Source organism: Mobula hypostoma, chromosome 5 (assembly GCF_963921235.1).
Source record: "Mobula hypostoma chromosome 5, sMobHyp1.1, whole genome shotgun sequence".
NCBI classification, from domain to species: Eukaryota; Metazoa; Chordata; class Chondrichthyes; order Myliobatiformes; family Myliobatidae; genus Mobula; species Mobula hypostoma.
The window spans coordinates 154,156,926-154,170,349 of NC_086101.1; the positions used below are offsets into that span (position 1 = coordinate 154,156,926).

The 13,424-nt window shown below is 38.6% G+C and overlaps 1 protein-coding gene across 3 annotated transcripts in view; it reads left to right on the forward strand.

The window, feature by feature from the left end:
• The window catches only part of adgrl3.1 (adhesion G protein-coupled receptor L3.1), a 587,214-nt gene that overhangs the window by 518,827 nt on the left and 54,963 nt on the right, over positions 1-13,424 (forward strand). For 2 of the 3 annotated variants that reach the window (XM_063049191.1, XM_063049192.1), the window contains exon 18: positions 7,517-7,685. In XM_063049191.1, the coding sequence (XP_062905261.1) occupies positions 7,517-7,685 (169 nt within the window). Of the gene's footprint in view, positions 1-3,870; positions 3,898-7,516; positions 7,686-13,424 lie in introns of all 3 variants that reach the window. The other variant, XM_063049189.1, reaches the window with a different exon arrangement.

Consider the following 13,424-nt stretch of genomic DNA (forward strand, 5'->3'; position numbering starts at 1 on the left):
AGACTACCAAGGCACAATGTGTGTTGCATGTTTTGTGGTTCCACATACTGGTTTAGCATGTTGAGAATGTGAGGAACAGAGAACATGGGTATCGCTTACTAATGTTCCTTTATTCGAGCATTGTGACACAGGATGAAAATAAACTTTAGTTTAGTTTTAGATTGTTTAAGACTGTTTAATGCTATCTCCAGCCTCAGTGTAAAAGAGAACAAAATAATTGTTACTCTGTATCCGTTGCAGTGCAAAAAAAAACTACAAAGATAAAAATGGTAAAACACAATAAATATAAATAATTAAGATAGTTTATATACACTGACTGTATGCCCATAAAGTAACTGTAGGCACAGGAGTGTCTGTGCATAGGGTGACTCTGACAGGAAATAATAAAGTAGAGGTGGGAAGGGGTGTGGTGTGGAGAGGTGGGTTAATGGGCCGAGGTGTTGATTCCCTTTACTGTTTGGGAGAAAGTAACTGTTTTTGAGTCTGGTGGTCCTGGTGTGAATGCTATGTAGCGTCCTCCCTGATGGAAATGGGACAAACAGTCCATGAGCAGGGTGAATGGGATTCTTCAAGATGTTACTGGCCTTTCTTCAGCATCTTTCTGTACATACGTCCTTAGTGGGTAGAGTGAATCCGGTGTTACTTTGAGCAGTTTGCTTAACCATTGCAGAGCCTTCCTGTTCACCTTCCAGGCAGTACCATGAAATAGTATGTTCGAATGCTCTCTACTGCTCATCTATAGACGGACATGAGTATAGATGTGCATAGTGCAGCTCTCTTCAGCCTTTTCAGACAGTGGAGGTATCGTTGAGCTTTCCGGATTGTGTAGAACATACTGGGACCATGTGCACTCCCAGGAGTTGGAAATAACTTGCAGTTTCCACTGCTATGCCGTTGATGTAAATGAGGATGTGTGTGGTGCAAGTTTTCCTGAAGTCCAATGACCATCTCCTTTGTCTTGTTGACATTGAGAAAGAGATTATTTGCCTGGCACCAGGCCTTGAGCTCTTTCGTCTAGGAGCTGGAAGAGCGTCCAATTGTTGTTGGTGGTGAGCCCCACTGCCATTGTGTCGTCAACGAACTTGACAATGTGATTACCTGGGTGTTTGGCCGCGCAGTCACATGTGAGCAAACCGTACAGCAGTATACTCAGCACACAGCCCTGGAGGGGGCACTTGTATTGAGGATGATGGGGAGGGACGAGTGGCTGTAGATCCTGACTATTTGATGACTGTTGGTTAGGAAGTCCATTACCCAGTTGCACAGTGGTTATTTAAACGGAGAAGTAGGTCTTTGTTCAGAAGCTTCTTTGGGACAATAGTGTTGAATGTCGAGCTAAATGCTGAAATAAAGTTATATTCTATTGTACAAGAAGAAGACAGTCAACGAATTAAAATAATGAATCCTTTCACTGTGATGCCAGAGAGGTTAGGTCGTACTGACGTATACTTTGGCCACAGTCTCATACGCATTACTTGTGCTACTCTTCTGTCTGGATGTGATGGTCATTGTTGACAAAGCCAATGTTTTATGCCATTTGGTAGCTGACCAAGCCATTCCTCTGAAGGTCATTAATTAGCGGACAGTGTTGAAGAGTTTGAATCAGATTTAATGAGTAGATTTGCAATTGCCACAAGATTTTCTTATTATTTCCAGAATCATATAAAACTGCAGTGTGAAATCAGGCCCTTCAGCCCACTTCCATGCCAGCCATCAATATTAATCTACATTAAATACCTTTTTATTATTCTCCTGCATTCTCACCAACGCCTTCCGGTTTCAACAGCCTACCTGCAGACTTGCAGTGATTTACAGCAGCAAATTAGCTTTACAACATATGGGACAAAATTGGAAACCTGTGTGATCACAGGGAAAAAGTGCAGACTTTACTTTATTGTTGCCAAACAATTGATACTAGAGCGTACAATCATCACAGCGATATTTGATTCTGTGCTTCGCACTCCCTGGAGTATAAATCGATAGTAAATAGTAAAAATTTAAATTATAAATCATAAATAGAAAATAGAAAAGGGAAAGTAAGGTAGTGCAAAAAACTGAGAGGCAGGCCTGGATATTTGGAGGGTACGGCCCAGATCCGGGTCAGGATCCGTTCAGCAGTCTTATCACAGTTGGAAAGAAGCTGTTCCTAAATCTGGCCGTACGAGTCTTCAAGCTCCTGAGCCTTCTCCCGGAGGGAAGAGGGACGAAAAGTGTGTTGGCTGGGTGGGGAGGTCAGGATTGAACCCAGGTCTCTGCCACTGAGAAGCAGCGGCTCTACCAGCTGCACCACTTGTGCCACCACTCTTCTGTCCGTTCCCAATGCACATCAAGATTTCTACTGATGACTTGTTGAAGAGGGAGTTCTCTAGTGTCTGATGTATCGGATCTATTTCTGTTGATAAAGCTTATTTTGCTCGCAATTCTACTGATGCTGAGTAATGTGGTTGCAAGTAGCTACAAAGGAGTTCAAATGCAATCATGATTGTGTCATCACACTCTTCCCTTCCACAAGATAATGTGAACTTTGTAAGATGATAATAGTCTGGCCAAACAATGCTCTTTGTATGACTGTAACCATGTTCTATATCAGCAACTAGTGAGGTTAGTCCAAATTGGCAGGTGGGTTTTGTAATCTCCTGTATCTTATATGATGTAGGCACTTAGCACACCTGGTAGTAATTTGGAAAATGTGTAGGTCAGGTGGTTAATAGTTGGATTGAGTTGTTCTCGGAGCTTGGCAATTTACTTACAAACATTTTGTCACCCTACGAAGAGACATCATCAGTGCACTGTTAATTGGTGTGTGTCCTCCGAATGCTTGGCCTTTATGTACCTATCAACAGCTGATTGGTCATCATTTCGGAAACTCAGTTGTGATCATCTGAGGTCTCCATGAGTATCAACTGGCTGTAAAGCCTCATGAACAACTTTGCCTTTTCTCTACCCATGAAGATCGGGAGGGGCACAAATTCAGCTGGGCAACAGTTGAAGTCATGTCACAAGCAAACATGCAGCATGCAGCTGAAATCCTGAAAATGTGGTCTTCCACAGACAATCCTGTAAACAGATGTTGACAGCAGGCAAAAATCTAGACCACAACATATGAAGTTTGCCATGCAACCAGTGACAGGATTTCCTCCCCACATCACAATTGAGTTTCCAAAATCATAACCAATCAGCTGATTGATAAGTATAGTAAGGCCAAACATATGGAGGACACATCACAAATGAACAGCGCATTGATGATGTCTCCTCATATGGTGGCAACACATTTGCAAGTAAATTGCCAAGATCGCAGAACAACTCATCCCAACTAAGCATACCTATTTGCTGAATGCAAATCAAAAATTTAAAGTTCCTCTCCTTGGGAATGTTGGGCAAATACATGAAATCTTGTACACCAGACAAATATACCAGCATTATATTTGTCTTTATAGGTTATTAATAGGCAATACATAAATCCTGAGAATATCCCGGCCAAAAGGGAAATCAAAATGCTTAGTGGGAAGCAATAAAACTGCAGATGCTGAATCTGAAACAGTAATAGAGATGTGTTCTTCCAGTATTTCTGCTTATTTTCATTGTTGAAATCAAATAGTTAAATCCCATTCCTCATAATATTTGAAATGCACACAGTATTTTATTAAGTGAACCTGCGGGACACTTAGTGATGTGCTGGCCACTGTAATCTTCAGCAAAAGTGAGGAAGAGCTGTTTCCTGGTTCTTGTATCCAACATGCTTTGCGTGAAATGGAGCAGCTGGAGGAAGTTTTGTTCTGGTGGTTCAATTTTCTTTATTTTATTATTTGCTGCTGAAACCATTATTTTCTAATTTTGCTGTTTTTGTCCTTGCATTCATGCATTCTTTAGCTGTGAGGATAACAGACCCTTCATCAAGTAAGAATGATCTGAATAACTTACAAGCGTCATGTTGTGTGGCCTTTGACATGTACTGAAAGCTGGCCCCATCCATAATATTTTTCTCCATTGTCGCCTCTGTCATCTGCATAGAGAAGGAAGAGCAAACTGTGTAGAGGAACCAGGAAATTTATTTAAATATTCACAGAGCTGCTTAGCAACAGTGTTCTTTTCCAACATATTCATAAATAATATTATGCTTTATTCAAGAAGTGGAGTTATTGGACAAGTTTGAGCTAGTTTGAACAATGCAGTGCATGGGGATATACCATCTGTATAATAATCCAGGATCCTTTAAGAAGATGTCTTCTTGAGGAAACAAGGGACAGGCAACTAATACCTTTGCAGTTTTCTTTGAATTCTCCTGTTAGTAAGCAGGTTTGGTTATGATATCATGAAAAAAGTAAAACCTGCTGTGTTGTGTATAATTACTTACAGATACTTTGTTATGATTGAGTACAATACAAAAAAATAAATTTAGCTGTGTTTAGTCACATATGGCAAAGGAGCAGCATTAGAGCATTCAGATGATGTTTCTGCAGTTCCATCATGGCTAATTTATTATCCCTCTCAACCCCATTCTCCTGCCTTTTCCCCATAACTTTTGACAGCCTGACTAACCAAGAACCTACCAATCTCCACTTTTAAATATAATCAATGACTTCAAGTCCACAGCTGCTCATGGCAATAAATTCCACAGATTCACCACCTTATGGCTCAAGAAATCCCTTATTATCGTTGTTCTAAATGAACGTCACTCTTCTAAAGCTCTGTCCTCTGGTCCTGGACTCACTCAGTATAGGAAACACTCTCTTCACATCCACTTTATCTGGGTCTTTCAATATTAGATAGGTTTCAATCAGATTCCCCCCCCCCACACACACCCAATTCTTCTCAACATCAGCAAATACAGGCCCAAAACCATCAAAGTCTCCTCAAACAGCACATTAACCCTTTCATTCCCAGAATCATTCTCGAGAACCTCCCCTAGACCCTCTCCAATACCAGCACATCTTTAAGAGGTCAAGAACTGCTAACAATACTCCACTTGTGGTCTGACCAATTCCTTATAAGGCCTCAGCATCACATTCTTGCTTTTATATTCTAGTACTCTTGAAATGAATGCTATCATGGCATTTGCCTTCCTTACCACTGATTCAACCTGCAAGTTAATCTTTAGGGAATCCTGCACAAGGACTCCCAAGTCCCTTTGCTCTATTTTTGAATTTCTCTCCACTTAGCAAATAGTCTATGCCTATATTCCTTCTGCCAAAGTGCATGACAATGCAGTTCCCGACACTATACTCCAACCGCCACTTCTTTTCCCATTCTCCCAATCTAAGTCCTGCTGCAGACTCTGTTTCCTCAACATTACCTGCCCCTCCTCTTACCTTTGTATTATCTGCTGACTTGGCCACAAAACTATCAATTTCATCATCAAAATCATTGATATATGATGTGAAAAGTAGCAGTCCCAATATACTCAAGCGGAACACCACTAGTCACAGGCAGCCAACCAGAATGGGCCTCCTTTATTCCCACTCTTTGTCTCTCTCTAGTCAACCTGTCTCCTATCCATGTTAGTATTTTCCTGTAATACCATGGACTCTTATCTTGTTTAAGCAGCCTCATGTGCGTCACCGTGTCAAAGGCCTTCTGAAAATCCAAGTAAACAACATCCACTGACTCCTTTGTCTATCTTACTTGTTCTTTCCTTAAAGATTTCCAACTGGTCTGTCAGCAAGATTTCCCTTAAGGAAACCATGATGACTACGGCTGACTGTCTCATAAGCCTCCAACTACCCGGAAATCTCATCCTTAATAATGGAGTCTGACATCTTCCCAACCACTGTAGTCAGGCTAACTGGCCTGTAATATCCTTTCTTCTGACTTCCTCCTTTCTTATAGAGTGGAGTGGCATTTCTCCTCGTGAACGATTCCAGAATCTAGTGATTCTTGGAAGATTACTACTAAAGCCTCCACAATCTCTTAAACTACCTCTTTAGGATGTAGTCAATCTGGCCCAGATGTCTCACCTACATTCAGACCCTTCAGCTTCCGAAGCACCTTCTCCTGAGGGAGAAGTGAGTGTAATAGCAATTGCACACATTTCTGCCCCCTAATCTTCTCAAACTTCCAGCATTAGGTTTGTGTCTTCCACAGTGAAGACTGATACAAAATACTTATTCAGTTGATCCACCATTTCTTTGTCCCCCATTGTTATATATTCAGAGCCATTTGCTATCAGTGTAATATCCATTCGCACCTCTCTTTTGCTCTTTATATATTGGAAAACACCTTTTGTATCCTCTTTTATATTATTGGCTAATTTTTTTTCTTCATATTTAATTTTTGCTCTCTTTCTGGCTTCTTTAGTTGCTTTCGGATTTTTTTTTTAAAAGCTTCCCAATCCTCTAACTTCCCACTAACTTTTGCTCTATAATACGCCCTCTCTTTGCTTTTATGCTGTTTTTGACTTCCATTGTCAGCCACGGTTGCCTCGCCTCCCTTCAGAATACTCCTTCATCTTTGTGATCTATCTATCTTGCACCTTCCGACTTGCCCTTATAAACTCCAGTCATTAATGTTCCGCCGTATGTCTGCGAGAGTCCCCTTCCAATTAACTGTGGCCAGTTCCTCACTCATGCCTTTGTAATTCCCTGTGCAGTACTCCACTGTAATATTGGTACATCTGACTTTATTTTCTCCCTCTCAAACATAATAATTAACATTGCATAATTAATTCATAATAAAGAAGTAGTTTAGAGTACATGCTTTAATTTGAGCAATAATTAAAACAGAAAAAAATTAAAATATAGCAATACTAGTGATTGCCTTTGCATTTGCTCTTATGACAAGACTCTCAAAGCAAAGGTCTAGTTTTGGGCAAATGAGCGGTTTGGGTAAGAAGTGACCTTTTAACAGAAAATGTTGACAGCATTAATAATTTCAGTTTGTTCTTCTGGTGAAGAGTCTTCTCCTGCTTCTGTTACCATCCCCATTCCACAGCATGAATGATGTGTTTTTGTGACCATTTTGATTTCACTGCTAACAGCAAATTAACTCATTTATTTCCTCTTATTTAATTTCTCTTGTCTTTTTTGCTTTTGACATCTTATTTCTACCTTGCATTTTGGACGGGAGGTGGGATGGACCTTCTGGACGGAGATGGGAAGAGAGACCCTACGATCTGTTTCCTGCTGGTTTTGTAGAAGTTCTGATCTAAATTTGTGGAATCATGATCTAATTTTCCTGGAAGCTGCTCTTAAATGCTAATCATCAACCACAACAGATATATCTCAATATTCCAATGCTGCCTATGTTTATTGATGTTGTGTTGCTTTCCAACTGGTAAAATTCCATAATGAAAGACATTTAAGTTGGTTTAAATATATGCAATTTATTAAGAAAAAGAACCCTATTCTAGATCAGTAAAGACACAGTGATTAAAAGTACCATTAAAAAAAAACAAGTTAACTTGAAAACATTCTGTTTAATTGGAGATTGGAAGACTGAAATAATTAATTTGACAAGAATTTCCATTTCTTAGAAACAATGTGAAAATGCATAAAATAATTTGTGTTTTTATTCTTTACAGATCATGGGTCATTGGTGCCATAGCTCTCCTTTGTCTTCTTGGACTCACGTGGGCTTTCGGACTTATGTTCATTAATGAAAGCACTGTTATCATGGCATATCTCTTCACCATTTTCAACTCACTTCAGGGAATGTTTATATTCATTTTCCACTGTGTTCTACAGAAGAAGGTTAGTTCTGTGTGTCAGAAGAACATATTTATAACTCTGATGTGGGCTGAGAGGAGCATAACATCTGATGACTTCTCTTGATCTTCATAGTAATGGTTTTACTGTGTTATCATAATAATGAATAAGTCAATTGCTGTGTAAGGAGATTGGAAAAGACTGGTCAAAGTTCATTAATTTTTCTACACACATTAACCTTTACCCCTTTGTTTAACTATCTTTAATTGTCTTTTCAGATTTGAGTGTTTATTGTCTAAACTCTGACCTTCTGAAGTCAGGAAATACTAATTTTAGAGTAATCAATGTTCTATTAATGTTTTAGTATGTCTGTATCAGCAGAAAGATGATCTGTTCAGAAGTAGTTTGTAATTTTAATGAGATGATAAAGATGAGAGGTTGCTGTCATAACCCAGTGGGTTTCTTTGTAGTGATAGGGTCAGGAGTGCATGATAAATCAGACAGAGATTAGAAGATTTCTTCTCATCCAGATAGACAGACATTTTATATTTTGAGATGTTGAATTCATTGTTTTTCTACAACCTGTACTGACATTTTTGAGTTTCATATCGGATGCATCAGATGCTTTAAGCTCAAAATTAACGTGGTGATAATATTCCTCCATACAGTTGCTTGATCATGCGGTGGCCACGCAATCTCCCACATGGTGTTGGGGAGAATGCTGAAGAATGTGGGCCTGAAATGAGTGCATTTGGTACAATTTGCCCAGGGTTTACTAATCTCGTTGTTTTTGGCATATAATCAGAATCACATTTATTACCACTGACAAGTATGATGTGAAATTTGTAATTTTCTATTAGCAGTGCAATTCAAAAACATCCATTTTACTCTAAGTTACAAAAGGAAATGAATAGTGCAAAAGTAAAGGAATAACACAGTAGTGTTCATGGATTCATGGGCTGTCCAGAAATCTGATGGTGGAGGAAAAGAACCTTGTTGAGTGTGGGTCTTCTGTACCTCCTCCCCGATGGTAGGAACAAGAAGAGGGCATGTCCTGAACGCAAGGGTCTATGTGATGGATGCTGCCTTTTGAAGATGTCTTCAATGATGGGAGGATTTTTCCCATGATGGAGCTAGCTGAATCTGTATCCCACTGTAGCCTCTTGTTTTTCTGGGATTTTTGCTGAAGCTTGATAATGCAATTCTGAAATAAAAATGCTCAGTAATCAATGCTATAAAGTTGAGTTAGGTTTATAACCAATTATTGGCAGAGTTCAAGCCAATGACGCACAGAATTTAAAAATAATTTAAGTGAGAATTTGTTCAGACAGGTAGTGATTTCAACTAACTCCAATACTTAGGTTCAAATTCCAGATCAGGTCAAAACATAGAAGAACATAGAACAGTACAGCACAGAACTGGGCCCTACAGCCCACAATGTTGTGTCCATTTAATTAAATGTGACTGATTTAGGCTTACTGAAACTGAAGGTAACATCAGCAAGCATGAGTTGGGGTTTATTTGACTGTTCATTAGAACTCTTCACTGGTGGAATTATGTGACTTTGAGGCTAACCTGTATACAATTTAGCAACCTCCCCTCCCCCCTCCAACCCTGAGAGCATACTTGATAGGAATTCTCCAATCTTCCATGAAGTGCTGCCTCTTTTATAGGCAAAGATTACTTCTATGAATGAATAACCTTCTGACTTTGTGTAAAAATTCATGGAAGCTTCATTGTGTGATTGTAACTCTTAAATTTTTGTTTCATTCCATGCAAATTTACTCTATAACTAGGGTGGAAATCACATGGAAAATTTATGTCACCATTTTCTTAATGGAACTGAATTACACCATGAGTAATCCCTTACTTTGAGCATGCATTCAATCTTTCTGAGCCTCAGATTTCCCTTTGTACCTCAACATCTCCTCACTTGGGTATGTGCAATGTAAGATAGGACATCCAACAGTACAGCACAGGAACAGGCTCTTTTGCCCATAATGGCTGCATTAAAGACCATGCCAAATGCAATTAAATCTCTTGCTTGTACCTGATCTACACCATGTTCATGTGTCTAACTAGCAACTTCATCCACTACCACCCCAGGTAGCCTGTTCCAGACAACTACCACTCTCTATATTTAAAAAAAACCCTTGCATCTCTTTGAACTTGCCTCCCTCACCTTAAATGCATGGCTTCCAGTAACACAGGGAAGATGGTGTCGGAGGCTGTGTGCAGAGTGCGGTCGAACAGACGGTGTGGGTGATTGTCTTGGGCATTTTTTCTGTGATCACAAGACCTTGATGAACATTGGTAATGTAGAATACCGAGAGTCCAAACTACTGGCTCATTGGTGAGACTGACGGTGGAGGTGGTTGTTGCGCGAATGAGAACTTCATGATCATCTGTTGTGGTGCTGGTGAAGGGCACACCAGAGCTGGCTGTGTGCCACTAGATTCCATACTAGGTTGGGGGCTGGCCCTTCCCATCACTGGGGCTCTCCCATGTTCACTCCCAGGAAGGCAACCTGGATTGCTGTCATCTACAGCTGCACTTGCACAAGATTAGGAGCTGCTGTGTCTTGTTCTTGCAGAAATGTGCCTTCAGGACAATAATCATGCACGATCTATCTACAGGCCATGACACTGAGGGTCTTAGGATATTATTATTATTTTATATATAATAACTATGATTTTTTTTGCAATCATACTTAATATGTGCTGTGTGTTTTGTTGGTTCTGTGTTTTGCACCTTTGCCTCATGGGAATGCTATTTCGTTTGGCTGTATTCCTGTGTATGACATTTAAACTTGAACTTGAATTTGAAGCCTCTTATACATTTTACACAACTGAAATAAACAAGTTTCTTTTTAGCATTCTTCTGTTGTGCATGACAATAGATAACTCGTATGTTTAGTGGATTTTTGATGGTGAAGCAATTAGAATATCAGATCTTTCATTTGTGAGCATCTGATCAATAGCAAGATAATGAGACTAGAAAATATGACAGTATGTTATTTGAAAGGTTAGAAAATGTAAGTCTTCTTCAGCACAATTGATTTAATTTCAATTCATGTCATTAAAACTTCCTTGGCATTTTAATCCTGTATTTATAAACACGAGGACATTTGAATGAAATTAATCTAGATAGGTAAGATATATTCATAACTATAAGCACCGCATATAATCCTTCACAACATGCAGACACTCAAATGAATCTCACATATGTGAGATCTTTTTCTGTCCTTTGTAAGTATTCCCCATGTTAGCAGATTTAACATTATGAAAGACTTTCTTCTACGAGAGCATATTCAGCATAGACGTTTAAGTAAGTAATCAATTTAAGTAGAAAACCTTTCATGATTCGTGCCCCCAAGGCCCTTAAGTTACAGAGACCTTCAGCAGGAGGTATGATATAGATTCCATGGAGCTACACAAAATGAAAAAGGTCCTTCAGCCCAACTTGTCCATGATATCCCTAAACTAATCCCATTTTCCTTAATTTAACCTATATTCTTCTAAACTTTTTCAAGTTCCTTTTTAAATGTCACCCTTGTAGGTCAGGCACCATGTGTGGAGAGAGGAACGGTGAACATTAATCTGATCTCAATTCCAGTTTAATTGCCATATTAAGTCATCTGGCCTCACTGTATCAAAAATACTCCTTTTATTGTTCTACATATTTCTTTTGCATTTTCTCTTCCATCTAAAAGTAACTTTGTTTTCTCTCTTTCCCGATTGCACTGAAGGGTCCCAGATGTGAATCGTTACATTTCTCTTTCCACAGATGCTCCCTGACACAGAGTGCTTCCAGTATTTTTCTGTTTTGATCCTACCTTAGTCAGTGTGTCATTCAAATGCAGGACTGCCATAGTAGCTTTCACAGTTTGTATTAACTTTCTCTTGTTTTCTTTGCTTAACTCCAGTGGAATTGATTTAGGTTAGGACACAGCTGCATGATTTGTATCTGGACAAGCAGTTGTTTGTTGTTTGTAAATAGAAACTATCCTCAGTGCCCATCCTGGATTAGCATTGCATTGTGGCAATTTCTGATGAGAAATATAATTGTTTTGCTCAAATTTCTTCCTGAGTATGCATAAGTTTGAAGAGTTGAAGTAATGTAAAAATAAAATAATAATTGTTTTATTATTTAAAGAGACAAAGACTACAATTTAATATTTATTCAAAGGAATGCCAGTTTACATGTGTAACATTAGTTACAGGACTAGAAAACTACTTAAGCACTAATCGTGGCTCAGTATGTCATTAAAAGCTCACTTAAACGTACTCTAAGAAAATAAGATTTTTTTGAAGATGTCTTAGAATTGGAGTTCATATTTGCTGGATGTTCTGATTAAGGTGAAGGTGGGTCCAAGATCTTTAAGTTAGGAAATAAACTAGAAAATAATTCATGGATTGGGTATTAGATTTATGAAATGAAAAATTGTTGAGGGTTTTTTGAGTGTGTAGTTGAGGGAAACCAGATGATGTACTTCTTTTTGGTAATGCATCATGGAAGAGATTAATTCAAACAGATAAGATTTGGTAGGATGTGAAAACATACTGGTGAAGATTAAGATTGGGTAATGGACAGAAAGCAGAATGGGACTCAAAGCACAGATGACGCAACTCTTCACAACCTATGCTCGTGACTTGGGTGAATAGACAAAGTGTAACAAATGCTTCCAGGTTTGCTGTTGTCACCAGGTGAGTGGAATTGTGGGTTGTGATGAGAATGTACAGAGGCTTCAAGTTCAGTTCATTTGAGTTAACTTGAACTCTCGACATGGTACTGAACTCTCAAGTTAACTGAATCTCAATCTCATGTTATTGATTTAAAAAAACACACATTGGTGGTATTAACTGAGATTTATGTTGTTTAATATGGTTTACTCTCCTTTTAGATAGAGAGGCTAACTGAATGGGCGAGGACATGGGAGGTGGAATATAAGTGGGAAAAGATGTGAGCATCCTGTGTGTTGGGGAAAAAATAGAAAGGCAGTGTGTCTTCTATATAGTGACAGATTGAACAGTATTAGTGTTAATAAGTCACTGATAGCTAACGTATAGAAGATAGAAGAACATTGGTGACAATGTCTTACTGCAATTATGTGGCATCCTGGGAAACACACACCTCTACCAAAGTGGGCAAATCTGCTCTTCTTACCAAAAGAGGGATGTAAAAAGGAAAGACATCAGATGTTCATCAAATTTAATCTTGAGATTCTATACTGATACAAGGTCTGTAAGGAAAACACAATCAAAATTAATCAATAAAATTATAATTAAACATGGAGGAGACTAGAGCTTATAATCATGGACATCAGATAATGATGGAATGGGAGAATGCAATGGAAATAGAGCCTTAAGTTAAACTGCTGCCTGTAAAACTATAGAGTTGGTGTGAACATTGCACTTGCAGTTTTAAGACGGTGTGGCTTTAATGACACTTATGGAAATACCTGCCTATCATGTGCTGAAGAACATCTTCAAAGCAGTGTGTCTCTACTGAGATAAGGAAATAATTGTAAAGAGAATATTCTTCCTTGTCCATAATAAATGTCTTTTTATTCTCAGGCTTTTGATGGAAAATATACTATGGTTATATTAATTGAAGGCTGACTCTACTTTTTGATTGATTTTGGTAATAGTACTACCTCAGTTCAATTCATCTAGGAATTAATAATATTTTAAATGAAATGAATGGTGGCATAAACAGGACTACAAAAACTTAATTTGTTTGAGGACTGAGATTTTTTAAGCAAGTTTCTTTTACACTGTTTAG